General features: G+C 36.9%; 2 protein-coding genes across 6 annotated transcripts in view; one reads left to right on the top strand and one right to left on the bottom strand.

The window, feature by feature from the left end:
• The window catches only part of TMEM87A (transmembrane protein 87A), a 62,125-nt gene extending 55,905 nt beyond the window's left edge, over window positions 1-6,220 (bottom strand). For all 3 annotated transcript variants that reach the window (XM_081289428.1, XM_081289426.1, XM_081289427.1), the window contains exons 1-3: window positions 5,928-6,220; window positions 4,621-4,681; window positions 1,038-1,123 (exon numbers count right to left, since the gene is read on the bottom strand). In XM_081289428.1, the coding sequence (XP_081145554.1) occupies window positions 1,038-1,123; window positions 4,621-4,681; window positions 5,928-6,083 (303 nt within the window). In that variant the 5' untranslated portion in view covers window positions 6,084-6,220. The remainder of the gene's footprint in view (window positions 1-1,037; window positions 1,124-4,620; window positions 4,682-5,927) is intronic.
• A 30-nt stretch (window positions 6,221-6,250) lies between these two features.
• The window catches only part of GANC (glucosidase alpha, neutral C), a 77,578-nt gene continuing 59,586 nt past the window's right edge, over window positions 6,251-24,242 (top strand). Inside the window, exons 1-4 of one of the 3 annotated variants that reach the window (XM_081289416.1) lie at window positions 6,254-6,425; window positions 6,777-7,114; window positions 8,974-9,036; window positions 12,495-12,600. In XM_081289416.1, the coding sequence (XP_081145542.1) occupies window positions 7,086-7,114; window positions 8,974-9,036; window positions 12,495-12,600 (198 nt within the window). In that variant the 5' untranslated portion in view covers window positions 6,254-6,425; window positions 6,777-7,085. Of the gene's footprint in view, window positions 7,115-8,973; window positions 9,037-12,494; window positions 12,601-24,242 lie in introns of all 3 variants that reach the window. The other 2 variants (XM_081289415.1, XM_081289417.1) reach the window with 2 other exon arrangements.

The raw sequence follows: 24,242 nt of genomic DNA, 5'->3' as shown, positions 1-24,242 counted from the left end.
ATCTATAAGAACGTAAAATAATGTTAACCTTCTATGCTTTTTGAAAAATAGTTGTTTTTTGTTTTTTGTTTTTAATATTTATTTTTTAGTTCTCGGCAGACACAATATCTTTGTTGGTATGTGGTGCTGAGGATCAAACCTGGGCCGCACGCATGCCAGGCGAGCGCGCTACCGCTTGAGCCACATCCCCAGCCCAAAAATAGTTGTTTTCATTAAAAATGTTATTTATACTAACACGTAAAAAGTTACATGTTTAATAATAACTTACTAAATATATTTCCTCCGTTTTAATTTCCAAAAGAGAAATCAATGTGAACAAAGGCTTTTGGTATCCACAATTTTAAGAATGCTAAGAGTTCTGTCAGGCATGGTGGCACAGGCCTGTAATCCCAGAGACTTAAGGAGGCTGAGACAGGAGGACCACAAATTGAAGGCCAGCCTCAGCAACTTAGCAAGAATCTATCTCAAAAATTAAAAAATATAAAAAAGGACTAAGGATGTAGCTCAGTGGTAAAGTGTCCCTGAATTCAATTCCCACTACCAAAAAATTAAAAAAAAAAAAAAGTGACAAAAGAATGTTAAGAGTTCCAAGATCAAGGGGCTGAGGTTGTGGCTCAGTGGTAGCATGCTCGCCTAGCATGCATGAGGCACTGGGTTCAATCCTCAGCACCACATAAAAATAAAAACAATAAAGTCCATCAACAACTAAAAAAATATTTAAAGAAAAAAATAAAAAGAGCTCTAAGATCAAAAAGTCTGAGAACTTGAGGCTGGGGATATAACTCAGTTGGCAGAGTGCTTGTCTTACATGCACAAGGCGCTGGGTTTTAATCCCCAGCACCACAAAAAAAAAAAAAAAAAAAAAAAAAGTCTGAGAACTGCTAATATAGCAGATCTGTAAATTGAGAACAATGGATTTTAGTTACAGCTCTACTCCTCCACAACTACATGATATTCTCTCCTCTATAAAATTAAGAGTTTGGGACCAGATGACCTTTCTAGAGTCCAAGAAAAATCTATAATTTTATGTTCCTTACCTTGAAATTGTAAATTTCATTGTAACAATCAGCACTTTTCAGAAACCAGGTAATGTTCAAAGACAAATCACAAGGTTCTCCATCAACTATAAAGAAATAATTATAAACAAAAGATGATTCTCAAGTGAAGCATTTTTCCAAAAAGCATTTCCCTATCATATTCTAATTATTATCTACACTCTACTTAAATACTCAGAGATCATCCCTTCTCCTAACATAAGGAAATGGGTTAACATATGCAAAAAGAACTGAGTATTCTTTAGATAAAATATAGTTATTTTCAGAAAGGGATAATAATTAAGTAATTTTTTATTCTTTGTGGATCTATTTCTATACCTTAAAAACCTCAATTTCTAGATCTCTACTAGGAAAATCTGGGAGTGATAAAAACAGTTCCAAGTTAAAACCAGTCTTCTAGTAATCAAACATTTATTGAACAGAGTTTACAAAGGTACAACAGCACAGCATAGCACAGCATTAGGTCAAAGAAAAAAACAGGAAAGAATTACTAAAGATACTTAAAGAGTTGAAGAGATACAGAATAACATGAAAAATGTCACATTCACAATTGTTAATTGTGGTTTAAATAATAGTTCCACTGAAGGAGGGGCTGGGGATGTGGCTCAAGCGGTAGCGCGCTCGCCTGGCATGCGTGCGGCCCGGGTTCGATCTTCAGCACCACATACCAACAAAGATGTTGTGTCCGCTGAGAACTAAAAAATAAATATTAAAAATTCTCTCTCTCTCTCTCTCTCTCTCTCTCTCTCTCCTCTCTCTTTAAAAAAATAAAAATAAAAAAAAATAATAGTTCCACTGAAGGAAAAATTCCTGGCTTGGACCTTGAAAGACATCGATAATGGACACAAAGAGCAATAAACAAAAAGCAAGCATGGCTGGGAAAGGTTGAAAAGACAGTATTAGATTTTTTTTTCAAAGCTCACCCTAGGCCTCATGAAATCATGGAAACTTCATATAATTCGAAGTTTGGAACACACTATTTTAACAGATCAAGGCACTATTCTGAAAATTTGGGAATGTAAATCTAACTATATACTGATTAGCTGTCTCACCTGGGAGAAGTCAGCATTCCCCTTTATCTGGAAAAGCACTGGAAAAGGACAATACACTAAAGATTCCCTGCTTTATACAAATGTGACAATCATGACTGCATTCAGGAATCTACCTCTGGTTCACAACAAAAGAAGCAACCTAATTATAAGCTCCTCCTTTTTGTTTGTTTATTTTAAATTGTTTTCTCAGACTAATTTTTAAACAACCACACATTTTCATAGGGCAGTGCTAGAATATGCAAAACTTCAATTTGTTGAGTATAATTTATGGAAATGATATAAAGGATACTATAATCTAGCTATGAACTATTCAGAAGAACACCTCTAGAGCTAGGATTAATAAATTAAGTCAGTAAGAAAACATCCCCTAAAAAAGAATGCAAGGGAACTGAGCTGCAAAAATATTGCTGTTTATGTTAAAAAAAAATAATAATAAGACAAAGTTTAGAATTCCGAATGGAAGACCTGAATAGAGATGATGAAAATGGTCGCATCTATGCCATCAAAGACCATACACCAGGCTGGGGTTGTGGCTCAGTGTTAGAGCGCTTGCCTCGCACATATGAGGCATTGGGTTCGATCCTCAGTATGACATAAAAACAAATTTAAAAAAAAAAATAAAAGTATTGTGTCCATCTACAACAAAAAGAAAAAAACAGACCATACACCATACGCACACAAATATAAAATCACAGCCAATTGGTACACAGAAGTGACAGAAAATTTTTAAGGAGCCTCAAATCCTCCAAAAAACTTTAAAATATAGATCAAAATGCAGGTGAGAAAAATACTACTGTCTAAAAGAGTATCCTGGCCAGGAGAGTGGGCAGCTATAATTCCAGCTACTCAGGTGGACTGCAAGTTCAAGGCCAGCTTCGGCAACCAAATAAGACCCTATCTCAAAAAATACGTGGTGGCATACTCCTGTAATCCCAATAGCTCAGGAGGCTGAGGCAGAAGGATTGCAAGTTCGCAGTCAGTCTTAGCAATAGCAAGGTGCTAAGTAACTCAGTGAGACCCTGTCTCTAAATAAAATACAAAATAGGACTGGGGATGTGGCTCAGTGGTTGAGTGCCCCTGAGTTTAATCCCCAGTACCGAAATAAATAAACAGGACTACAGGTGAAACTCAGTAATAGAGCGCCCTTAGGTTCAATCCATATTACCACAAAAAAATAAAAGAATACCCAGTACATAATAAGTATTTAACAACTATTTACTAAACAATTAAAAGAATAAAATCATCTAATTACACCTTAAAACTTTACACTTTCTAGAGGAAGGTATGTTTAGAAGTACACATTAGTCTGTTAAAAATACGTAGTGAACCTATTAACCAGTAATCCCAGCAACTCAGGAGGCTGAGACAGGATTTCAAGTTTGCGGCGAACCTCAGCCACATAGTGAGCCCCTGAATCAATATTAAAAAATAAAAATGCCTGGGATTGTAGTTCAGTGCTAAAGCACTCCTGGGTTTAATTCCCAGTTTAAAAAAAAGAAAATAGAATTGTACAGCAATCATCTGGATTTCATCCCTCATCTTGAAACTGAGCTTCCCATGACCATTTATTCTCTTAAATAAAGCCCATTTCAGAACTAAAAGGAAGCTTTTCTTTAATACACAATGGAATAGTTTAGATTCAGATTCAGTGGTTGTCCCACTAGACAAACTGGTTTTGTTCTACATAATCCCTATTTCCTGGTAATATATCTAAACTTCATCTTCCTCAAGGTGGTAAAATACTCCTTTGGTAAATAAAAGATCTATTGAACACATTTGTTCTGAGCAATGGTCTGACAAACCTAGGTCATGTTTTCAGTAAACATCTAACCATGGGGCTGGGGATGTGGCTCAAGCGGTAGTGCGCTCGCCTGGCATGCGTGCGGCCCAGGTTTGATCCTCAGCACCACATACCAACAAAGATGTTGTGTCCGCCGAGAACTAAAAAATAAATATTAAAAATTCTCTCTCTCTCTCTCTCTCTCCTCACTCTCTCTTTCAAAAAATAAAAATAAAAAATCATTAAAAAAAAAAAATCTAACCAGCATACAAGTGTAAAATTACTGATATCTCTATGACTCAGAACAGATTAAAAACCTATGCAATCAACTGACATAATTACATATAATTCAACCGAGATGACTGAATGTTATATATGTAATGCATAACTATTTATACATATGCAGACTATTTATTCAACACAAATTTAATGTAGTATAAATGAGTATATGACATATAATAAGTATTATTGTATATAACATATAGTGTATATTCATGTATAATAAACTGAAAAACAAGGGAAGAAAATAAAGTTCACACAAGTATTCTGAATAGTATTTAATGAAAGGACCTTAGTTATACCAAATGTTTATACCTATATAGTGTTGGACTACCAAAGTTTTGAACTTAAAAATACATTGCAAATAGATGATCAGAAGTGGGAAATAGGTAACTTAGAAATTTCACTTATAATTTCAAAAACTCAAGAAAATTCATGAAATTCAAAAACTCACATTTCAGGAAGATAGTGGTATTTCTGAAAAGGATCTTTCCAAAACTAAAATAATTTTTCCCCTGCAAAGTTTAAAAAAAAAAGAAAATTTAGCATCAGATCACTTCAATTCCCACAACAGAATATAGCTACTTAAAAGTATAAAATATTAAAATTAGCTTTTCCCCCCAAGTTAGTTTTCTTAACTAAAAAATAGTAACGTCTCTCCTTTAGTGAAATTTGATCACAAAGTGCACAATTTTTCCCCACAGGCCACAAAGCAAGGAATTAAGAAGGGAGGCTACTAGGAAGCTCAACCTAAATCTTCATTTGTCTTACCCCTCAATAATCAACTCATTTCCTTCACTCACTGATCAATGCCGAGAAGAACCAATAGAGGTTAGGTGTCATTGTCGGTTGTCCCGCCTCAAATAATCACTCTTATATTTAAATCTAAAACTTAACTATTCATCATTAAAGAAACAGGAAAACCCTAAAATTGAGAACAAGTTCTTCACCAAATGAATATAAACTATAATGTATGCTGTATAAATTTACAGTGGGCGAGCTGAGCAAAATGAAACAAAAAAGCCAATGTGGTTTTCACACAGTTAATGCTTTTTTTTTTTTTTTTTTTTTTTTAGCACTTCGTGCCTGCATCTAGTTTATGTCCTATGAAGGACAAAATGAAGTTTTAAAAAGTGGGTGGAACAGATAAAGTCCATTTATCTAGTTAATTGACCAAATTTTAAAAATTAGCCTTACCAAATTATATTTTAGAATTCTTTTTCATTTTTAGTCATTCCAGTGTTGAAAATAGATTTTTAAATACCAAGGATTCTTAACCTTAGAAAAACTTAGAATAACCAATTTAAAGTGAAAATAAAACCGAACCATTTTGAAAGCAGAATTACCCAGAAAAAAAAAAAGTGCAGAGGAAAAAAGAAACGAAGACGTCTTTTTACACATCCCTCCTAACTTGGGCTCACTGTACTCTGTAAAACTTCAGCTGAAAAATAAACCACTATCTGATATCAAGTTTAAATCTCTCTCAAGTCAGGCACTGAAAGTTGTTACCTTCTAATGAGAACCCGTTCTACTACTCCTTTGCGCAGCTTAAGTATCCCTGACTTTCTACCTAGCCATTCCACCAAGAACAGCTTTCCGCTCCAGGGAGGTGGGTCCCAGGGGGCCGGCTACACAGACTCTCCCGGAATCCCACCCCTTCGGAAGCAATCTTCTTCCGAACCTTCATGAACCCCTTGGGCCGCCGTAGCCCCACCTCTTGCTCCTCCAGGCTCAGTCGCTCGGTACTCTTTTAACACTCACCGACGGTATCGGAACGTGCCACTTGGATCGGTCGGCAGCAGAAACGGGTGCCAGCCCTACGCCGAAAAGCGACAATGGGTACAATTGAGGCCCCATAAGAAAAAGAATGACAGGTAACACCTGAAGCCACGCAGCTGCCGCCATCTTCACGGCCATGGAGTGTCTACTGAAAGCATTTCACCTCCTTCCGGTTTGTCCCGCCCTCTTCCGGCTCTGCTCTGAGGGCGGGATCATCCGGGTCCTCAAAACCTCGTGGGGCTTGTTTGTTTTGCAACCTAGAGGCCACTGCTCTGACAGTCCTACTAGATCTAGTGTGAGACTTTGGACCTATTGCGCAGGCGTCGTCCTGTGGCAACCTGGTCGGTTTGATTAAGAAGATCTCCCATAGCCACTCAGGCGTCCGGCTTCTGCTCTGCAGCGTTCGGCTCTCCCCTCCTCCCTCTTGCCCTAACCCCTCATTCCTTCTGAGTCGAACGGGGTCCGAAGTCTGGAGAAGCGGTAATTCTGGTTGCCTGATAGGCGTCCTTTAGCGAGTTGTCCCGTTTGGGACCTGTTTAAGCAAAGGCTGGGATTTGGCACTCGTGTAGTAGAAGCGATTCCTAGCTGGATGGTATAATTAAAAAAATCTTTAAAAGAGCCTTTTTCAGCTACAGGAGTTTGGCCGGACAATCAGCTTCCAGTAAAGATCTCGCCGGTACTTCTCTTTCAAACTAAAATCGGGAAAAGAGTGCATCAGTTTTCAGTATTTTAGCATGACTGCCACTGAGAGAAAATTGCAGCAGCTTTGCTCCAATCTGGAGGCCGTCTCGGTGCTTCCTGGTTCTCACGATCTTGTTTTTTACCCTCCAGGAGTCATTGTATACACGCCTTCTCCACTGCAAACAGTTTCGGTTTCTAATGAAAGCACGGTCCTCATCATTCACCCATAATCAGGAAAATTTTGCCACGATAATACCTGTAGAAACGCTAGTTGCGTTTGAAAAATCCAAGGAGCAAGAGCCAATATTTGTCATTCCTTGAGAATCTGGGGAGACTCCATTTACCAGAAACTTGACGATGGTGAAGTGCTGGTCATAATTTTAGAAAGACGGCTTTTTATAAAGATCGCCCTAGGCCGTGACCCGAGAGCTGAGAGCCAGTTGGATTGACAGAGAAGTTATGGAAGCAGCTGGGGAAGAGGAAATCAGGTAAAGACCAAGTGCTCTTGCAGGCACTGACCCCAGGGAGGACTGAAAGTACCTTGAAAAGAGCCTTCTGGTTTTGAAGTTTTTACTGGGAAAAAAAAAAAAAAAAAAAAATATATATATATATATATATATATATATATATGCATTTCTTATTTGAATATTAGGTTGTGTGCTTTATCATTTTTACTCAATTTTGAGGGAATTGGCTAATGTAAATAGCCTCAATATATTTTCAGGATGGTTGAATACAGGATGGTTAATACTGGAAAAGTTGCCAACATATAACTCTTAACATATGAATTTTAAGCATGTTGCTTTCCAAGTTAAGTTTATACCCTCCTTCTATGTCATTCCAGAGCTGCTACTTCAAATGTGAAGCAGTGACAAAAGCTGAGTTCAATGAAAGATTTAATTACTTCGTGATAAAGAGAATGTTTTAGTAGAACTAAGTGTATATTTAAGGATTAAGGGTATATATGTTTTCATTTTTTGAAGTTGGTGTCCAAAAAAAATCATGGACAAACTGACTACAGAGTATACAGCCACACTCTGCATGAAAACTAATGTTTTGTTTTTATAGTTGTTTTAATCAGATGAAGACTAAATTAAATACCCATACTCAAATAGCAGTGTACATCTTGTTCATGTTTTATTCCAGAAACGTTTCTTCTGGAAATTTAGTTTTAAAGAACATTTACTTCTGGGGCTGGGGTTATAACAGTGGTTGAGTGCTTGCCTCACATGCATGAGGCACTTGGTGGCATCCTCAGCATCATATAAAAAAATAAACAAATAAATAAAGATATTTTAGAAAAAGAACATTTACTTCTGGATTGTCATCATCATCATCATCTTAAAAAGCAAAAGATTCTCTTTCTGTGATTGTTTCTAATTCTAGCACTTTGCAATACCTCTCAGAGCATTTGTCAGGTTATATTGTGATTCCCAGTTAGGCTTTTACAGAAAGTATGGACATTTTCCTTCCTATCTTGTCCAGAGCCCAACACCCAGTAAGAATATATTTTGGTGGACTGGGGCTGGGGCTCAGCAGTAGCACACTTGCCTGGCACTGGGTTTTGTGAGGCACTGGGTTCGATTCTCAGCACCACATATAAATAAATAAAGGTCTATCAACAACTAAAACAAAAAAAATTTTAAATATATTCTGAAAATATTTTGTTGATTAAATAGGTGAGTAGGTGTTTTTGTTGTTGTTGTTGTTAATTTTTTTTTTAATTTTTGTTTTTGGGTACCAGGGATTGAACTCCAGGCCACTTAACAGTGGTTAAGTGGAGCCACATCCCTAGCCCTATTTTGTATTTTATTAGAGAGAGGGTTTCACTGAATTGCTTAGCACCTCACTAAATTTCTGAGGCTGGCTTTGAACTCATGATCCTCCTGCCTTAGCCTCCCCAGCCTCTGAGATTATAGGCATGCACCACTGTGCCCAGCCAATTTATTTTTGTGTGTGTTTGGGTTCTTTTGTTTTGTTTTGTTTTGTTTAATTTTCATTTGTCTTGGAGGGTTTTGTTTTGTTCTTTGCTCTTTCAGATTTTACTGTTGTAGTCATAATTTTAAAAGAACCCTTCCTCATAAGTGACAGTGCCATTTTTCCTTTGCTTTCAGAATAATCCCAGAACTTGATGTTTTGTTGTTCAATTTGGATATTTTACAGAAGGATATTAGTTCTGCAACACTTATGCAATTGTATTACATGAAGTTGTTGTGAAACAATTTTGCATTGCACAATAGACTCCAAAGGTTTATTTTGCATCTTCATACTATAGTTAGAGAAGGTACAAAAATTGGATTCACAAACACTATGTAAAATACATTTCTTAAAATGTCTTTTCATTTAGTGTTGAAGAAGAAGCTGTGGATAAAAATGTTTTCAGAGACTGCAGCAAGATTGCTTTCTACAGGTAAGGAAAGTAAATATATTACCTTGATCAAAACATTTCTGGCCAAATGCAGAGGCACACACCTATAATCCTAGCTACCTGGGAGGCTGAAGCAAGAGGTTCTAGGCCAGCCTGGGCAACTTTGTGAGACCCTGTCTCAAAAAAATTAATTAATTAATTAAAGGGCTGGAGGTGCAGCTCAGTGGTAAAATACTTGCATAATATGCAGAGGGGCCTGGGTTCCATCCCCAGTACCACAAAAAAAAATTTTTAATTAAAAATTTTTTTTAAAAAAATTTTAATTAAAAATTCTGACAATATTTTAAAATTAATGCTATTAACTTTTGAGAATCGATAGGCTTTCTAAGGAAAGGATCAATTAGGAAATGTAATGATTAAAGAATTCTTCAAGGCTGGGGTTGTGGCTCAGCGGTAGAGCACTTGCCTAGCATGTGCAAGGCCCTGGGTTTGATCCTCAGCACCACATATAAATAAATAAATAAAAGTAAAATGAGGGTATTGTGTCCAACTACAACTAAAAAATAAATTTAAAAAAATAATTCTTCAGACTTTTACCTCTATATACTTACCACTATTTAAATTTTTAAACTAATTTTAAAATTTCATGTCTGAATAGATAACACTTTCATGTAGTTCAAAAGTAATATAAAAAGATACACATTGAAAAGTGTTATTCCCACTGCTGTCCGCTTCCACCCTATGCCTCACCTTGTCTCTGTCAGTGACTAGTTTTATTAATTTATTATTTATTCCAGTAGTTCTTTTTGTAAAGGTACATATTCTTACATCACCCTCTTTTTTTTCTAGTTGTCAATGAACCTTTATTTTTATTTACTTATATGCAGTGCTGAGAATCAAACCCAGTGCCTCACACATGCTAGGCAAGCGCTCTACCACTAAGCCATCACTCCAGCCCCTCACCCATTTTCTCAGACCAAATTAATCTCTGCATATACTGTTCTATATATCTTTTTTTTTCTGCTTTATAGTTTATTCTAAAGAACCTTGACTTGAGTACTTGGAGAATTTCCTCCATTTTTGTAGTTGCATAGTATTCCATGGTTAGATACACTATTTCATTTGTCTCCTCTTGCTAGATCCTTGGGTTGTTTTCAGTGTTTTGCTATAATAGCACTGAAAGATATCTAAAGGATGGATTTTTAGGAATGGGATTATTGGTTTAAAGTGTAAGTGCATTTGAAATGTGGTAACTACTACCAGATTTTCTCTACCAAGATTGTACTATTTTATACTCCCATCACTATTCTATGAGATCATTTGTTTCCCCAGAGCCTCAAAAAGATGTCTTTAAAATCTTTGTTTTTTGCTATCTACTTTTATGTGATCCTGAAACAAATAATAAAAAAGTGTTTTATATAATTTAACTTTCTAATTTATTCACTCTATAGAGGAAGAAAAATTTGTGTGTGTGTGTGTCTGTCTGTCTTTGTAGGGATAAATATAGGGCCTCATGCATGCTACACAAAGACTTTTAATGGCAAGCTCTGAGCTACATTCCCAACCCAGGAAAGTATACCATTTTTAAAAAATTTATTTGATTTGTTATACATGATGGCAGAATGCAATTCATTTCGTATTACAAATATAGAGCACAATTTTTCAATTTACACTGGTTTTGCACAAAGTATTTTGACACCATTCGTGTCTTACATGATCTTAAATGATGGTGGAATGTCTTAATTCGTTCCACCATCATTTTTACCCCTTTGCACCCTCCCTTCCCTTCCCTCCCCTTTGCCCCATCTAAAGTTCCTCCGTTCCTCCCATGCTCCCACGCCCCTAATCACCATTATGTATCTGCATCCTCATATCGAAGAAAACATTCAGCCTTTGGTTTTGTGGGATTGGCTTATTTTGCTTAGCATGACAACTCCAACTCCAACCATTTACTGGCAAATGCCATAATTTCACTCTTCTTTAAGGCTGAGTAATGTTCTATTGTGTATATATACCAAAGTTTCCCTATCCATTCATCTACTGAAGATCATCTAGATTAATTCCATAATTTAGCTATTGTGAATTATGCTGCTAAGTATACAATTTTAATTCAGAACAGGTATCTTAGAGGGAAGTCTACATTGATAGCAAACACCATTATTTGTCGGATTACTGCTAATTACAGAAGTACTATTATTTAGTTCCCTCCCAGTACTAGAAGCAGAAATTCCTGAGCTTCTCACTAACTAAAACCTCAATATAACTTTCTCTGACCCAGCTGGAGGAGGAGACCCAATCCTCTATGAACATTTATTCCAATTCTTTGGACACCCAGAAGTATATACTCTTTTTTTTACCTGGATTTGGAATTATTTCACATATTATTACTTATTATTCAGGGAAAAAAAAGAAGCCTTTGGTTATATACGAATCGTGTGAGCTATATATCTATTGATTACTTAGGATTTATTTTCTGAACCTATCACATAATTACCATAGGAATACATATTGATACCTGAGCATATTTTACATTAGCTTCTGTAATTATCTCCATTCCAACAGGGGTTAAAGTCTTTAGCTGACTAGCAACACACACAACGGAAACATTAAATGATCTCCTATAATACTATAAACCCTTGTATTTATTTTCCTATTTACCATTGAACATCTTATAGGAATTGTTGTAGCCAGCTCATCATCACTAGGTGTTATTTTATAGGATTCATATTACATTGTAGCTTACTTCCACTATGTATTCTTCGCATGAGCAGTGTTGACAATTATAGGAATTCAATTATAGGAAGGTTTGTCTACTGATACTCTCTAGTCTCAGGATACACTCTAGATTCTACGTGTGCAAAAATCCACTTCACAGTAATTCATAGGATATGCCTGGTCATCTTGTTAAACCATTAGATGAATTTCTACTAGAATCTATTCAATTGCTACTAAAGGATTTATTTCATGAAAAGAGAGTAGGACATGAACAAACTCATAAATGTCATCTTTGAAAATTACCCCACTTGCTCAATAAAGGAGACAAATTGCAATCCTTAAGCAAATTAAGGATGTTATATTGAAAAATTACATTAATATTCTTATTAGTAATAATTTTATTAGTACTCAAATAATATGTAGTACCCTTAATACTTTATGAGAGTACTAATACTACGCCCTGTTCACTTAATAACACAGTGAATTTTTTTTTTGGTACTAAGGATTGAACCCATGGTCGCTTTACCCCACTGCACTACATCCCAAGTTCTTTCTGTTTTTCCTTTTGAAGCAGGGTTTCACTAATCTGCCGAGAATCTCACTAAATTGCCCAGGCTGACCTTGAATTCATGATCCTTCCACCTCCTGAGTTGCTGGGACTACAGGTGTCAGCTACTACTCTCAGCTTCATAATGTATTTTAATGACTTTTACATGTTAATATACTCTATTGGATGCTGCCAATCACAAATAGTCCTCACACATCTTTATACTTCATATTGATAGGCGTCAAAAACAGCTCTCCAAGAATTCTACCTATCGGGCATTATTAGACTCAGTCACAACAGAAAAAGACAGCACCAGGTTCCAAATCATCAATGAAGCAACTAAGGTGAGTTAAAAGTATCTTCTACAGAGAATAATTTTGTTTCTGTGTTCATTTGGGTTGAATAATTTAAATTTCCACATTAGCTAATTAAAATTGTATGTCTCCATAATATATTTCATTAGAGAAACAATGTATCTTTTTGTCTATACTGATAATTTTGGAGGGTACTAGGGATTGAACTCAGGGACAATCAACCACTGAGCCACCTCCCCAGCCCTATTTTGTATTTTATTTAGAGACAGGGTCTCACTGAGTTGCTTAGTGCCTCGCCATTGCTGAAACTGGCTTTGAATTTAAAATCCTCCTGCCTCAACCTCTCAAGCCACTAGGATTACAGGCTTGTGCCACCATGCCTGGCTATACTAATAATATTTTAATAGTAGTATGAGGGCTGGGATTGTGGGTCAGTGGCAGAGCACTTGCCTTGCATGTATGAGGCACTGGGTTTAATCCTCAGCACCACATAAAAATAAGTAAATAAAGGTATTCTGTCCATCTACAACTAAAAAAAGAAATTTAAAATAGTAATATGAATGTCAACATAGATTATCTATGTTTTATAGGTGTTTACAAATATAGTTTCTTTTTAATTAGTCTTCTTAATGCACCTAAGAGGTACATTTTATTATTCCCAGTTATCAGATAATAAAAATTGGATCTAGAAAGTCACTTGCCCAAAGTTATAAAACATACAGTTGTTCCTGTAGCCTGAGAAGATTCAGTGAATTTTCAGACTTGAAAATGCAGATGACCAGGGAATAGTAAAAGGACCATTCAGTAGAAAATCTAAGTCACAAGTATCCCATCTCCTGAGCTGCTTCACTAACAGATCACTATGTTCACTACATATAAAAGAATGTCTTAAAATAAGTAGTTTTTCTTACCTGTCAGGTCATCGTCTACTTCCCACGTCCCACAAAGATGGGCCAGTCATACTGCAAATTGGTGCAGCCAATATGCAAAGCAGTATGGAGACTCCTGGGAAAACATGGAATGGAACCACCATTTGACCCAGCTATCCCTCTCCTCAGTCTATACCCAAAGGACTTAAAAATAGCATACTACAGGGACACAGCCACATCAATGTTTATAGCAGCACAATTCACAATAGCTAAACTGTGGAGCCAACCTAGATGCCCTTCAGTAGATGAATGGATTAAAAAATTGTGGCATATATATACACAATGGAATATTACTCAGCAATAAAAGATAATAAAATCATGGCATTTGCAGGTAAATGGATGCAGTTGGAGAAGATAATTCTAAGTGAAGTTAGCCAATCCCCCCAAAAACAAATGGCAAATGTTTTCTCTGATATAAAGTGACTGACTCATAGTTGGGTAGGGAGAGGGAGCATGGGAGGAATAGACAAACTCTAGATAGGGCAGAGGGGTGGGAGGGGAAGGGAGGGGGCGGGGGTTAGCAAAGATGGTGAGACAGGAGGATTGAAAGTTTGAGGCCAGCCTCAACAGATAGTGGAATATGATGGACATCATTATCCAAAGTACATGTATGAAGACATGAATTGGTGTGAACATACTTTATATACAAACAGATATGAAAAATTGTGTTCTATATGTGTAATAAGAATTGTGATGCATTCTGCTGTTATGTATTTAAAAACAAAAGCAATTAACCCCCCCCCAAAAAAAGAAAGTAGTGTACATAAGAATCTTTATATCTCTGCAACTAATATCTATCTCTTGAAATCATACCATTTTTCATATTGTGCTAGGTCCATATGAAAGCAAGACTGTTAAGAGACTCAATAGTTTTACCTCAAATCTGTCAATAACTGCAGTGAAACATTATAAAAAAATTTTTTTACACACACACATTAAAAAAAAAAAAAGATGGGCTAGTCATAGAAGAAGTACCATGATCTGTGCTAGGAATTGTGACCATGCACAATTATCTGACGCTCTCAACCTGACCCCTACTTCCACATTCTTCTCCATCTTATAAAAGCATCCTAAGTTTCCAAGTCCTCTAGATCAGTATGAACTAAATGGTAATTCTATAACTGAAACATACAGTTAAGACTATATGGCCTGGGTTCCCTAAACAGCTTGAACAGTGACTCCATCAACTCACTACAAATTCTAGGACACTGACTTTTACCTGAAAGCTGTGTGAGATCTCCTTGTAACTACAATAGTTCCTGCCCAATAGAACTCTACTAAAGAAACTCAGAAAATCTCTACTAAAATCTCTGCTGAAGAAAATCAGAGGAGGCAGAACAAAAACTACCCACATCAGAGGTCTCTATAACATTCGTAACGTTTGTAAGACCTTTAATTTAGAAATTTTTGTTGGGATCAGTAGAAACTTGTGGCTACAGAAAATGCGAAGCCTATCGCAAACTTTCCAGGAGTCTTAAAGTCTGTCACCAGATATCAGGAACTCTCCTGTCTCTTTTTTCTGATCATTTTCTCATTTTCCTTCCTGTCATCAACCTCAAAGAGTTATAGTGTCCATGATCAGGACAAGAATCTTTATCATCCTTGGGTAGGCTTACTATATTGAGAGTACTGAACAATCCACTATCATGAAGACACACATTGAAGCAAAATCAATAATGCAAAATTACTCAGAGTATCATTGGTGAACCAAAATGAAAATTCTTTTTTTCTGATATCTGGGGGTTGAACCCAGAGCACTTTACTACAGAGCTTCATCCCCAGACCTTTTTTACTTTTATTTTTTTTATTTTGAGACAGGGTCTCACTAAGTTGCTGAAGGTCTTGCCTCCCAACCCCAAGTTTCTGAGGCTAGCCTCAAACTTTCAATCCTTCTGTCTCAGCTTCCTGAGTTGCTGGAATCACAGGCATGAACCACCATGCCCAGCTATCAGAATGAAAATTCTCAACACATCTAGAAACCAGTAGTTAGTGATAGACCCCCCACATATGCCCTGTATATTACTGTAGATCATTTTCTGTCTTTGGATCCTGAACATGTGAGAGACTGCTGTTCAGGTCAGTTGCCAGCACCAAAGTGCAACAGATCTGGATGCCTTTAGAGGAAAAGAATTTATAGTTCAGGAGGACCCTCAGGATCTCAACACAGACAGCATTTGGCTCACAATGGAGCTGAGGAGCCTGAAAGCAAGGACAGATTAATGGACCCCTTGGAACAGACTCTATGTTTAGGTGTTTGGAAATATCAGAACTGTATAAGGAATCTGAGCATTCTGAGTTCAATCAAATTTATATTCTGAGAAGTCACTCTGAAATTTGGGCTGAATTCTTATTATGTCCTCCTTATCCTGTAAAGTTGAGAATACTAATAGAAACTTAAAGTTTTATGCCTTATGTTTGTCTCATAGGAATGATGTAGATCCAGACAATAATCTTTTTTTTTTTAAAGAGAGAGTGAGAGAGGAAAGAGCGAGAGAGAGAGAGAATTTTTTTAAATATTTATTTATTTTTTTTAGTTCTCGGCGGACACAACATCTTTGTTGGTATGTGGTGCTGAGGATCGAACCCGGGCCACACGCATGCCAGGCGAGCGCGCTACCGCTTGAGCCACAACCCCAGCCCCCAGACAATAATCTTTAAAAGTTGTCAGCTCCTTGTGTTCATCTCATTGCATAGAAATAGAATCTCCATCAAAGGTTGTTTCTGGGATGAGATGATTGTTGTAAGGGGATTGCATATCAAGATATGGAACCAGTGTTGTCTGGATGTTTGAAATAAGCATATATTCACTTAATAAGAATATTAGTTTTTTAAAAAAATTCAGATTCAGAAAGACAGATCCCAAAGTCTAAGAGGATCATATTCAGCTCACAGCTGCAGTTCTCAAATTGCACTGATGAGGCAGATTCTGAAAAACACAGCACTTTCAGTGCCAGATTGCCCCCTCTCCTTTAAAACCCTTAAAGCAGTAACTTCAGATTCGTCAGGATTTGTTTTTTGTTTATTCCTTCTTCCCAATTCTCTTTCCCAGTCTGTCCTTTAATAAACAATTAAGAAACAGAATCAAGCTTCATTCAACATTGTCTTTTTTTATTGCTTGGGCCATCATAACAAAATATCACAGACTGGGTGACTTAAACAGACATTTCTTTCTCACAGTTCTGAAGGCTGGAAATTCCAAGATAAGACAACATTCACTGTGATGGCCCTATTCCTGGCTTGTAGAAGGCTGCTTCTTCCTCACATGGTGGATAAAGACAGAATAAATTCTGGTTTTATAAAGACACTAATCCCATTTTAAGAACTCCACTCTCATGACCTCATCTAAGCCTAATCCCTCCCAAAGGCTCTGTCTCCAAATAACATAACATTGAGTGTTAGAACTTTTGCATGCATATTTGGGTGTTCGCAGTTCAGTTCACAGCATATATGATGTTCCTAGGATACAGTAATGTTACAAAACAAGCTGAAGTGTTGATCTATATATATCATCAGGTCAGGACATCCAGACTTTGAAGAGAAGCTGGTAGCGGGATCAGATACTGAATTTTTCTCACATAGGGTCCCAATATAGTATTGTTCTTATTCCTAAAGACAGAATAATCAAGTAGCTATTTGATAAAGAAACATCCAGAAGAAAGTCTGGAAGGATAATGATCATAAAAGTGTTGACTGCTGGGCTGGGGATATAGCTCAGTTGGTAGAGTATGTGCCTTGCATGCACAAGGCCCTGGGTTCAATCCCCAGCACCAAAAAAAAAAAAAAAAAAAAAAAGTGTTGACTGCTGTTTTCCCCCCTACTATTATCATTTTTTTTTCTTTTACCTTCAGTGAATTTTGTACCTCCAGTGTCCTAGATTGAGAAGCAGAGTTCTAATCTTGTGACATTGATACAAGGAAAAATGTATTGTGAGTACAATTAGCAAGGCTGTCAGGAGCAGATCTTTGTCTTTAGCCTACTTTATATTGCTAATTTTGATATTTTCTTTTAATATGGGTGATCATTTGACAACATAATTTACTTTTGCAACCTTTTTGCAAGATTTCACGAGAGACAGCACTTCTCTTTCTCCAAGGATGCCATGATATTTCTGAGCACCTCCATGAAGTTACTCCTTACTTCTAAGCAGAACAAAAATGAGAATTAGCCTAACTAGTCATATCCACAGCAGATGAAGCATGGTTATCACTTTTTAGCAAGTGCTGTTTCTGTTGAAATGGCCAGGAATAGGCAGCAAATTTGGTAACTGGACAATCAGAAGTACACCTGGACAGGCTAATTGTCCTTGAGGAACAGGCTGATGCTCAGTGTGAAGTTTCTAGTGTTTTCCCTAGAGAATCAGTGCTTACAGTAAAACAACTGAAACTGGATGGGGAAGTTAGTGCCCTACAATGATTTAATGAGGTCTTGACCATTCTGTGAATCCTGGAAGGTCTTTAACAGCTGGGAGAGGTCATTCACTCTTACAGGCCTTTTAGGATAACTGTTGTTCTTTTTTATTGCTTTTATTTTTTAAACATGACAATGGAATGCATCACAATTCTTATTACACATATAGAACACAATTTTTCATATCACTGTATATAAAGTATGTTCACACCAATTCATGTCTTCATACATGTACTTCATACATGATAATAATGTCCATCACATTCCACCAACTTTGCTAACCCCCTGCCCCCTCCCTTCCCCTCCCACCCCTTTGCCCTATCTAGAGTTTGTCTATTCTTCCCATGTTCCCCCGCTCCCTACCCTACTATGAGTCAGTCACTTTATATCAGAGAAAACATTTGTCATTTGTTTTGGGGGGGATTGGCTAACTTCACTTAGAATTATCTTCTCCAACTGCATCCATTTACCTGCAAATGCCATGATTTTATTATCTTTTATTGCTGAGTAATATTCCATTGTGTATATATATGGCACATTTTTTAATCCATTCATCTACTGAAGGGCATCTAGGTTGGCTCCACAGTTTAGCTATTGTGAATTGTGCTGCTATAAACATTGATGTGGCTGTGTCCCTGTAATAAGCTATTTTTAAGTCCTTTGGGTATAGACTGAGGAGAGGGATAGCTGGGTCAAATGGTGGTTCCATTCCAAGTTTTCCAAGGAATCTTCATACTGCTTTCCATATTGGCTGCACCAATTTGCAGTACCACCAGCAATGTATGCGTGTGCCTTTTTCCCCACATCCTCGCAAATGCTTATTATTGTTTGTCTTCATAATAGCTGCCATCCACTGGAGTGAAATGGTATCTTAGAGTAGTTTTGATTTGCATTTCTCTAATTGGTAGAGATTATGAACATTTTTTCATATATTTGTTGATTGATTATCCTCTTCTGAGAAGTGTCTGTTCATGTCCTTGGACCATTTATTGACTGGGTTATTTGTTTTTTTGGTGTTTACCTTTTTGAGTCCTTTATATACCCTAGAGATTAGTGCTCTATCTGATGTGTGAGTTGTTAAAGATTTGCTCCCAAGATGTAGGCTCTCTATTCACCTCACAGATTGTTTCTTTTGCTGAGAAGAAACTTTTTAGTTTGAGTTCATCCCATTTATTGATTCTTGGTTTTAATTCTTGTGCTATAAGTATCTTATTAAGGAAGTTGGGGCCTAATCCCACATGATGAAGATTAGGGCCTACTTTTTCTTCTATTAGACAGAGAGCCTCTGGTTTAATTCTTAGGTCCTTGATCCACTTTGAGTTTTGTGAATGGTGAGAGATAGGGGTTTAATTTCATTTTGTTGCATATGTATTTTCAGTTTTTCCAGCACCATTTGCTGAAGAGGCTATCTTTTCTCCAATGCATGTTTTTGGCACCTTTGTCTAATATAAGATAATGGTAATTTTGTGGGTTATTCTCTGTGTCCTCTATTCTGTACCATTGGTTTAACAGTCTGTTTTTGGTGCCAATACCATGCTGTTTTTGTTACTATTCCTCTGTAGTATAGTTTAAGGTCTGGTATAGTGATGCCATTTGCTTTACTCTTCTTGCTAAGGATTGCTTTAGCTATTCTGAGTCTCTTATTTTTCCAGATGAATTTCATGATTGCTTTTTCTATTTCTATGTGGAATGCCATTGGGATTTTGATGTGTGAATTGTTAAAAGAATTGCATTAAATCTGTATAGTGCTTTTGGAAGTATGGTCATTTTGATAATATTAATTCTGCCTATCCAAGAGCAAGGTAGATCTTTCCGTGTTCTAATGTCTTCTTTGATTTCTTTCTTTAGGGTTCTGTAGTTTTCATTGTATAGATACTTCACCTCTTTTGTTGATTCCCAAGTTTTTTTTTTTTTTTTTGAGGCTGTTGAAAATGGGGTAGTTTTCTTTGTTTCCCTTTCTGAGGATTTGTCACTGATATACAAAAATGCTTTTGATATATGGGTGTTGATTTTATAACCTGCTACTTTGCTGAATTCATTTACTGGTTCTAGAAGTTTTGTGGGGGAGCTTTTTGGGTCTTGTAGCTATAGAATCATATTGTCAGTAAATAGTGCTAATTTACATTCTTCTTTTCCTATACATGTCCCTTAATTTCTTTCGACTGTCTAATTGTCCTGGCCAGTGTTTCAAGAATTATGTTAAACAGAAGTGTTTAAAGAGGGAATCACTGTCTTGTTCCAGTTTTTAGAGGGAATACCTTCAATTTTTCTCCATTTATAATGATGTTGGCCTGGGACTTAATGTAGATAGCCTTTACGATGTTGAGATATGTACCTGTTATCCCTGGTTTTTCTAGTGTTTTGAACATAAAGGGATGCTGTATTTTTTAAATGCTTTTTCTGCATCTATTGAGAGATCATATGATTCTTATCCTTGAGTCTATTTATGTCTATAGTTTGTTTATTCAACTTTTGTTTCGAAGATCTATCCAGTGGTGAGAGAGATATGTTAAAGTCACCCAAAATTATTGTGTTGTGATTAGTTTGACTCTTGAACTTAAGAAGAATTTGTCTGATGAACACAGCTGCACCACTGTTTGGGGCATATATATTTATGATTGTTATGTCTTGTTGGTGTATGATTCCCTTGAGGAGTATATAATGTCCATCTTTATCCCTTTTGATTAACTTTGGCTTGAAGTCTACTTTATTTGATAGGAGGATGGAAACCCCTGCTTGCTTCTGCAGTCCATGTGAGTGGTATGATTTGTCCCAACTTTTCACCTTCAGTCTGTGTATGTCTTTTCCTATCAGGTGAGATAGGAGGCACCATATTGTTGGGTCTTTTTTTTTTTAATCCAATCTGCTAGCCTATGTCTTTTGATTGGTGAGTTTAAGCCATTAATATTCAGGGTTAGTATTGAGACATGGTTTGTCATATTTGTTTATTTTTGTTATTTAACTTGACTTAATTTTCTTCTTTGATTAGTTTTTATTTTAGGGTATTACCTCCTTCTGCTGATTTTCACTGTTGTTTTTTGTTTCCTCTTCATGGAATATATTTCCAAGGATGTTTTGTAGTGTTGGTTTTCTAGTCATAAATTCTTTTAACTTTTGTTTATCATGGAAAGTTTATATTTAATCTTCAAATCTATAGCTTAATTTTGCTGGATATAAGATTCTTGGTTGGCACCCATTTTCTTTCAGAGCTTGATATATGTTGTTCCAGGATCTTCTAGCTTTTCAGGGTCTGTGTTGAAAAATCTGCCATTATCCTAATTGGTTTTCCCCTATATGTAATTTTATTCCTTTCTCTTATGGCTTTTAAAATTCTCTCCTTATTCTATATATATCTATATATATCTTATATCTGCATTTTCATTATAATATGGCTTGGTGTGGATCTGTTGTGATTTTGTACATTTGGCATCCTAGAGGCTTCTTGAATTTGGATTTCCAATTCATTCTTCATGTTTGGAAAGTTTTCTGATATTGTTTCATTGAATAGATTGTTCATTTCTTTGGTTTGGACCTCTATGCCTTCCTTTATCCCCATAACTCTTAAATTTGGACTTTTTATGCTATCCCATATTTCTTGAATGTTCTGCTCAGGGTTTCTTACCTTTAATAATGTATGGTCTATCTTCTTTTCAAGATTATATATTTTATCTTCATTGTCTGATTTCCTATGTTCCAAGTGGTCTACTCTGTTGGTGATGCTTTCATTTGAAATTTTAATTTGGTTAATTGTTTCTTTCATTTCAGAGATTTCTGTTTTTTGTTTTTTTGTTGTTGTTGTTTTTAGAACTTCTATCTCTCTGTTGAGGTGATCTTTTGCTTCCTGTATTTGTTTATGTAGCTCCTTGTCGAAGTGATCTTTCACTGCCTGTATTTGTTCTCTGATACTTTCCTTGAGTTCATAGAACATTTTAACCATGTACATCCTAAACTCCTCCTCTGTCATTTCTTCTGCTATGGCTTCCAATGATTCTAATGATGTGGTGTCTTCATCTGTTTGGGGCACTTTCTTCATGTTGCTTGTGTGTCTTCCTTTCCAGCTCTGTGGGTCTATATTGTTATTGTTTTTACCCTATAGGTTTGTAGTGCTCTTGTAGGGATTCCAAGGCCTCTCCTATATATGATGTTGTTCAGATGAATCAGTCCTCAAAGTTCTATTTCATGCAGAGTTCTTGGTTGGTTTCACATATGTTGGGGATGTGAGGGCCAGAGGATAGAGGGGTAGGAGGAAAAAAAAAAAACAAAAAACTCGAAGGAAGAAACCAGGGTTGTAGCTAGCTTTAGAGATCCGTATCTTTCCTGCTTCTCTTCTCATCCAATAGGTGGGGTCGTCTGTTGTAAGCTGGTGTCTCTGCCCTCCAGACGGTGAAGGTAACCAGGATAGGAAGACTAGTCCTGGAAAAGGGTGCCTGGATACAGGGAGTGCCACCCGCCAGTCCCTGCAGGGAGACTGTACCTCACGGGTCTCTTTTTGGGACCGCTCGTGTGACTGGAGCTCCCAGAACTATCTTCTTCTCTTGCCTAGAGATTTCCCAGTTCCTGGTCTGTTAGGCTCCAAACTTTAGCCCCGTCTCCCTCTTCGCTAGATGTTCCCAATTGAGGAAACTCTCCTTTGGGTGGCTCCCTGGTCACATTGCACTCCTGTGTTGGGCATCTACTGTGTTGGTTTACTACCGCAGGGAAGCAGGGAAGGTTGGAAACCTGGTACCTGGCTGCTGGAGATCTGGGAACTGCCCCCGGCTAATATGGATATGGCAAGAATGTTGAGCCAAGATGGCAGTGGTCTGCTTTCAGCACCTGAGTGTCTAGTGAGGTAGGAGGAGCCTGGAGAGATGGGGGAAGCCGGGTGATGGCAGTGTGCTGTGGGTAGGTAGCAGCTGAGTGACCTGCATGGGAGCAGAGCGAAGTCTTGGCGATCTACAGATGTGTTGATAGGTGGTTCTGCTAAGGCGCTTACTGAGCCTTGCTTGGGCTAGAACTTTGGACGAACATTCAGCGTCCTACTCGAATGCTGAGGTCCCAAGCCCTGCACGGAGTCACTGGTGATTTCTGCGGAGAGCAGCTGTATAGGGGTCCTCTAACACTCTTAGAGATGAAATATTCTGACTAGGTGAGATCTGGATCACAGAGCAACACAGAATGCTGCCTCCCTCTGGCCCGCCATCTTGAGACTTCCAGGATATCTGTTCTTCATTTCATAGAGACCTGGTGTCAGAGGAAAAGTAAGATCAGTCCATCAAGGAGGAGTTGATAGTGGATATTTTGAAGGAAAATCATTACTCTGCCATGTAAATGTGTATTCAAGGATTGTTAACTTCATGATAGTTTCTAATAGTTGTGATTCCCAGTCATGGGTGAAAAAAAGTTGTTCTAGTATAACTATGGTCAATTCTCTGCATGAATACATAGACAAAGCTATTTCTACCACTATGTTTTTTATAAAATGTCTCATATTTTTGCTCGTGTGGACATTAAAAACAATTAGACTTATGGATGATAGGCTAATAGGTTTTGTTTTATTTAGTGTAGGAGAAATAAGATAAGCCATGTGTACTCTTTTACCCTGACTGAAAAATGGGCCTCTGAGTAAGGGTATATGAAAAACCAATCAGAGACTTGTAATATCAGAAAGAGCCTCCAAAAAATGTCCTTCTCTGAGGGTTTATCTCAGCTTCTCTGCATATGTGGATGTTATACATCTTAAATATTTTTAAGGAAGCAAAACCCCATTAAAATTTTTAGGTGTATATTTGTTTATCTGCATGCAATTTGAGAGTAACTGCTTTTATTATCTTAGGATTAATATTAACTTCTCAATTTAAGCAACCCAACTTCTAGAACTTATTTTAATATAATTTTCATTGATATTCCCAACCATCACTACTAGGAAGTAAGTATTTGTAATTCATTTATATATATTTTTTGTTCATAAATATCTAAATAGGTCCCTAACAAGTAAGAACAGGAATATCTAGAAATTCTTAAAACAAATTAAATAATGTAACATTCACATCTAGACTTTTTGAAAGAGCAAAGTTTTGAGGAAAAGATTGAGCAGTAGTGCAGTTAAGAAGGCTGTGGCTTTAAAACTGTCATCTACAGAGTCCTGGGGTTTCCCTGGAAGTATCTAAGAGCTCAACGCAGAAAGGAGAGAGGGCTCTAAGCTAGGAGTTCTGGGCTATTTCCACTGTCTTTAACCCAAGTAGCTTTATTTATTTGATTTCTTGGAGTATACTGATATTAGGGAAACAAAAAACTAAGCCAACAGGTAATAGAGCATTAACCAGATCATAGCAGTTAAGTACATACTAACATCTA

The sequence above is a fragment of the Spermophilus citellus genome, assembly GCF_964194105.1.
Source record: "Spermophilus citellus genome assembly, chromosome: 4".
NCBI classification, from domain to species: Eukaryota; Metazoa; Chordata; class Mammalia; order Rodentia; family Sciuridae; genus Spermophilus; species Spermophilus citellus.
Note: the sequence above shows the minus strand (reverse complement) of the source record. Positions and strands in the feature narration are given on the sequence as shown.